At 39.0% G+C, this 6,033-nt stretch overlaps 2 protein-coding genes across 2 annotated transcripts in view; one reads left to right on the top strand and one right to left on the bottom strand.

The window, feature by feature from the left end:
- Positions 1-2,260: 2,260 nt before the first annotated feature.
- Positions 2,261-4,447, top strand: ognb (osteoglycin, paralog b). Its single transcript, XM_035656386.1, has 6 exons — positions 2,261-2,433; positions 2,551-2,623; positions 2,910-3,074; positions 3,172-3,374; positions 3,489-3,581; positions 3,733-4,447. The coding sequence occupies exons 1-6, from the start codon at positions 2,335-2,337 to the stop codon at positions 3,901-3,903; spliced, it is 804 nt and encodes a 267-aa protein (XP_035512279.1). The 5' UTR covers positions 2,261-2,334; the 3' UTR covers positions 3,904-4,447.
- LOC118324194 (small integral membrane protein 4) overlaps positions 4,131-6,033 on the bottom strand; it is an 11,209-nt gene continuing 9,306 nt past the window's right edge. The window contains exon 2 of the mRNA XM_035656390.1: positions 4,131-4,708. Coding sequence (XP_035512283.1) covers positions 4,617-4,708 — 92 coding nt within the window. The 3' untranslated portion in view covers positions 4,131-4,616. The remainder of the gene's footprint in view (positions 4,709-6,033) is intronic.

The following is a 6,033-nucleotide window of genomic DNA, read 5'->3' as shown; positions in this document are numbered from 1 at the left end:
AAAAAAAAAAAAAAAAAACCACGGTCGGGGTGTTGGCAGTCAACACATGTCTTCTTCCGCCATCCAAAGGAAATAAAATATCGCACGGCGGGTTATTACTTTCGCGTTTAATTCGTTTCCAACAGCTGTACCACGGCCCGCCCAGGCTGACGAGCCTGTCAGAACAAAGTGTCACGGAATCCGACCGACGGGTTAGCTCGCTGGCTAACGTTAGCCGTAACCCCCCTTAGCGAGCGTTAGCATTAGCGTTAGCCGCTAGCCGCTAGCCGCCTAGCCTTTCACAAACCCAGCTAGCCTGCTGCGCTAGCTTGACGGCTTCTCAACAGGATTCAACCGGACACGATGAAACAGCAATTCTGGCGTTGAGCCACGGGTGAAACGATGGTGTTATAGTGCGTTATTCGTGAATGCGGGATCGCTGCACTTACAATATTGGCGGCTTTTAATCCTGCTTTTTGTCTCTCTCTGGACGATTGCCTCCGTCCTCCGTCTCGCTCAGCGTTCAGGGCAGTACCACTTCCGTTACACTGGCACTTGTGTTTCCTCTTTTTTCAACACACATCTGCCTTACGTAATGCGACCATTGCTCATGTGCTAAATAAGATGATTAATAGAGCCAGACTTAAAATTAGGGATGCACGCTTACATTACATTTGNNAAAAAAAAAAAAAATTAAAAATTAAATTTAAAAAAAAAAAAGGATCATGCCATGGATTTAACAATATGTCGATTTATTTGTAATGAGATGGTTATAAGAGGTTTTTTTTATTTATTTATTCAGACTTGATTGAAGCAATAGGGTTAGGCATATTAACGTAGCTGCTGATTCTTATCTGGCTTTTCTTGTCGACTGTGGCTTCCTGTTTTAGTTACTTAAGACAACTTTTTTTTTTTTTTTAAAGAATAGGCACACTAGTGGACAACCCACTTCTGCTTTAACATTAGAGCTGTCTGCACCATTTAAACACATCACACCACTATATAAACACTTGTGGGCAGGGAAGTGGGAGAGTAATATTGGTGATCATTGTGTCAGTACATTGCATCATTAAGTGTGGCACTTATATGTGTAAGAAAGCTCATTTCACTTTCCATTCTGCACAGCAAGGTGACAGGTCAAGGTCAGTGAGAGCAGGGCTTCAGTGTTTTGCTCAAGGATACTTTAGCAGTTCAGATACTTGTCAGTGCAGGGTCTTGAACCTGATCCAGTTGAGGACTGATTTCTGTTATCAAGAGTAAAGTAAAACATCTATCATTGTCATTTAAAGGCACTAAAATACCTCAGAATTAATTAAAGACTTAATGTTAATCAAAACTGCTTCATGAATAATTTTCTGTCAATCACCTTATTGATTATTTGACTTATTATTTCAGCACTATATGACAATGATCTACATTTTGCCCATAAGTGACTATATGCAGAGTATCTGTGATGGAAGTAGTTGTACTATCTCTTTGCAGAGGGGAAGCTTGTGTATTTTCCAGGTGCGAAGTTTGGACACGTCACATATGTTGTTAATCCATGTCTGTTAGAGAAAAGAGGTACCACTATTCATTTCAGATTTAAAGACACAAAACTACATCGTCTAATGGAAAACTGAGTTACTGTTGAAGACATTTTCTAACTGTCAAGCAGCTTGAAAGCTGGCATGTTCATCATAAATCAGAAAAGAGCTGCACATGTTCTAGTAGAAAGCTACCAGAACTCATCTCTGGCAAACTGATTAAGAAACAAACTGAAGAAAAACCACCCTCAAAGATGGCTGCTTCTTCAGAAATATAGAGTCACTTATAATGAGGGAACAGCCCTTTCCTAAAGAGACAGAGTGCGTTAACTGCGGTTATTAAGTTCAAACTGAAGTATGGAGTTAAAAAAAAGGACTTATTCAAAATGATTTTCTCCCCAGCTTGGTGCTTGCTTTGGCAATTCACGTTCACAAATAACTACATTTTTCCCCCATCAATCACCGGTACCCACTGTTTTTCCAGTAACAACACTCCTTTGTCACTGAAAGTAAAATGTAAAAGCAGGGTTCATTATGTTTACTTAATGATTTCCCTACATTATTTTAATAATCACTTTGGGTCATTATGTTCTGCTCATCATCAACAGACACTTGTCCTAAACATACAGTATACAGTCTTTACAATAATCCTGACCACTGAGAGAAACACAAACACAGCATGTATTGAGTTAAAATTTGTTTCCTTTTCTTACTCAGCAGTATACTGGCAGCTTAATAAAAACTGGATGGAAAATTTTCCTGCTCACATGTACCTCAGATTCCAGACTAGCAGACAGCACTCTCCTCTCTCACCAGCAACTAAGACACAATGATGCAATTAAAGACTTTAATTTTTACATCTGTTATGCTCCCATGGATACTCTCTTCTGCAGCGAAAGATGAATACATGGAAGTAAGAAAACCTAAGGTAAATATATTTTTCGGGGGTTTATACACTGTGTAAATGAGTGGGTTGAAGAAATGCATAATAGTGTCGAGTTGGGAGGAAAAGTGGAGCTATTATGAAGATTTCTTCTTTTTACAGAAAGACATTGTAAGCTTTCCAGACTACGGTATGCTCCAAGACTCTGACCCAGCAGTAGTTCCTAAAGTCGATGGTAAGAGTTGTTTTCACAGATAAATAGTTTTCAACAACTGTTTCAAAGCCGATTATGCAACACTTGCTGAGGCATTCTTCCACATTTTTGTGAATGTAGCTAAAGCCCGTATTATGTAATAATGGGGCTGATCAAGTGTCCTCATCTAAACTGTGTGTAGTGCATTTTAAGCTGCACAGTCTCGTTGCTGAGACCAGTTAGCCGACTTATCCAAAGGACAAATTAATGAGAAAAGGGGTTTTTTTCAAAAACAAGGTGATAAAAACAGCATTGTGATCTTTTTCAGAGTTGCCCACATGTCTGCTGTGTGTTTGCTTGAGTGGATCTGTTTACTGTGAGGAGGTGTCCCCTGAAATGTCAACCGTCCCGTCACTGCCAAAGGAAACAGCGTATCTCTACGCACGTTTCAACAAAATCACAAAAATAGGCAACAGAGACTTTGCAGACATGGGTAAATAAAAGTCCTTATAACAGTCAGCTAATTCTCTTCTTCAGTGAATGTCATCTTTGTCAGCTCGCCCACTCTTTGTTTTTGTTTTAATCTCCAGCCACTTTAAGAAGAATTGACCTAACGGGGAATCTCATCTCTGAGATAGACGATGGAGCTTTTTCAAAACTTCCCAATCTTGAGGAGCTCAGTCTTGCAGAAAACAGACTGACTAAACTTCCCATGCTGCCCAACAAGCTGGTGTCGTTCAATGCCAATTTCAACAGGCTTAAAACCCAGGGTGTAAAGGCAACTGCTTTTAAAGTAAGTTAAGCCCACCGATCTCATGTCAAAATGCTGTTATGCACCCTCGCATGTGTTCAGATGTTTAATATAGAAAGCAGCCTAATACAAAACAGCGGACTTTTGTTGTTGCAGAAGCTCACAAGACTGGCATACCTCTACCTTGGAAACAATGAACTGACTGCAGTGCCCCAACTTCCAGAGTCTCTTCACGTTGTGCACCTGCATGTAAGTTCATCTCTAATTCACTGCAATCACAGCAATTAATCAGAGAAGCTCTGTAGAAGCAATTAGATTGCTTTCTGTCTGCTGAGCCGGTTGTCGCTACATGATGGGCCAATTTGTGTCTTTGGATTGGTCTCCTGTGTCTGTTCTGCAGAACAACAAGATCTTAACAATAACGGATGAGACGTTCTGCAAAGGTAACAACAGTTACTACATCCGGACCAACATGTACGAGGTGAGACTGGACGGGAACCCCATCGTGCTGTCGATGCACCCTAACAGCTTCATCTGTCTGCAGTCTCTCCCCCTCGGACGGTACAACTAAAATAACCCTAGCATGGATAGAGGTAAACCTTGGGGGGAGGAGTTCTGTGTAAAATGAAGGATGCAGATACACAGATAGTAAAAATACAATTTGGAAAATACGGTTCTTAAGTTACATTTTATATACTCAAATCTACCGTACAGTTCGAGAACAGTTTTGATAATTAGACAGAAATTATATAGTTACAGAACAGAAAGGCAGACAAGCAGAAGAAAGAGCTTTTTTTGTTTGTTTCTTTTTAAATAAATGCTCTCTGCCAGTATTAAACACATCTGTGTAAAATCATCCAGGATGTCTCGAAAAACAAAGACTCTTTTTTTTTTGTATTTTTTCTTTTGTTACATTGAGCTGAGATTGTTTTGTCTTGGCAGGTGCTATGCAACATTTTTAAACACATCAACATAGACTAAAATATGAGACATTGTTGATATTTTATATTATTTCATTATTTCGTTGTTACATTTGATTTCACACTAGTGGCATCATTACTGCTAATGTTTCTTAAACTGAAGATCATATTAACAATAAAACCTGCATGTTGGAAGTGGTTTCTCCATCAGCCTTTCACTCTTAATTACATTCCTAACTGTGACATAGTTGTTGTAACCCAGTAACATGCTATAAAGTCCGTTCCAGCCTGTTGGAAACAATTAGGAGTCCAGGAATGTGTCCTTAGACGACACATGTGAAGTCCACATTAAATCCGACCGCGCTCACTTGGCTGCCGGCTCATTACGAATCATCAAACCATCTGCTATCTTCTGCTGGTACTCCCGCTCTGATTGTTTTCTCCGGTAGACATCGTCTGGAAGAAGGAGAACAGGATGAATAGACTGAAATGAGACACCTGTAATATTTGGCAGTTTTTAGGGGTGGGAAAAATAATCGATTTTTCGATGCATCGCGATTCTCTCTAGAACGATTCCGAAGTTAATAATCGGAATTTTAAAAATTAAATTAGTTTGCGTGCTGCAACACTCTGTTCTGCTGCAGAGCGCTACAGAAAACTCTCCTTTCTGCCTGCCGGTCCTCCGCCAACACAGATGCGCACCAAACACGTGCGAGTTGTTTACATCCAAAGTTTAGTGGCGACAAAATGGCTGCGAGCGACAAACCTATACGGCCTGCACCAGCACCATATGGCATTTTGGGTTCTGTGAGGTCGATGGGAAGATGGACAAGACCTACACTGTGTGTAAGGTGTGTAGAAGTCAAATTAAATACTTCGGAAATACAACCAATCTGCGAAACCACATTTCTCGACACCACTCAGAGTTGGGGGAAAAGCGACCCGTTCCTGATGGCAGCCAGAGGACAATTGAGCAGGCAGTGTCTCAGGGATATGCTACTTATTACCAATAACATGACTAAGAGCAGCTTTTTCTTTAATGACATAGAAAAGAAAGATTAGAAAGAAAAGAAAAATTAATCATTGTTTTTTTTACATACTTCCATATTGTGTTAAAATGCAAGCTGCATTGTTCATAGAAAGTCATATTTGTGACAAGAAAAGCTTTTTCTCTAATAAAATATAGAGAAAGTAATTCATCTGTTGATTGTCTTTAATGAATATCACAAAAGTGATTAGCAAACTCTGAGTAGCAAACTCAGATGTATATATATATATATATATATATATATATATATTAAAATCACGCATGAAAATGTACATTAAAAAAAAAAAATTTTGCATCGATAATCAGGTTTAGAAGTCGAATCGTTGACCTCTGAATGTCGTAATCGGGAATCTTGAGGTGCCAAAAGATTCCCACCCTAGGAGTTAGTAGGTAATGATTATTTTTAGGGCTGTCCTGACTAAATTTTCCTAGTTGAGTAGTATCATTTAGATAAAAGCCAATAGTCGACTAGTCGTTGGCATGTTTAATGATATTAGTTTAATCATTTAAATTATATTTTAACAGGTCGCCGTGTTAATGATGCTTAACTTGCTAAAAAGGAGTATGATTCTGAATGTGTCCGAACAACCAGCAAGGAGACATATGAACATTTAGTCTATGTTATATAATATTCATTAACATCATGGTTATAACTCAACAAGTCATCGTTCATGAACACTGGAATAAATAAATCTAAACTTCACTACAATACATAATATACAGCAGGACTTAT

This window comes from Morone saxatilis, unplaced genomic scaffold, assembly GCF_004916995.1.
Source record: "Morone saxatilis isolate NCDOM2014 unplaced genomic scaffold, NCSU_SB_2.0 Contig15, whole genome shotgun sequence".
Lineage (NCBI taxonomy): Eukaryota > Metazoa > Chordata > Actinopteri > Moronidae > Morone > Morone saxatilis.
This window is presented reverse-complemented; position numbering and strand designations above follow the sequence as displayed.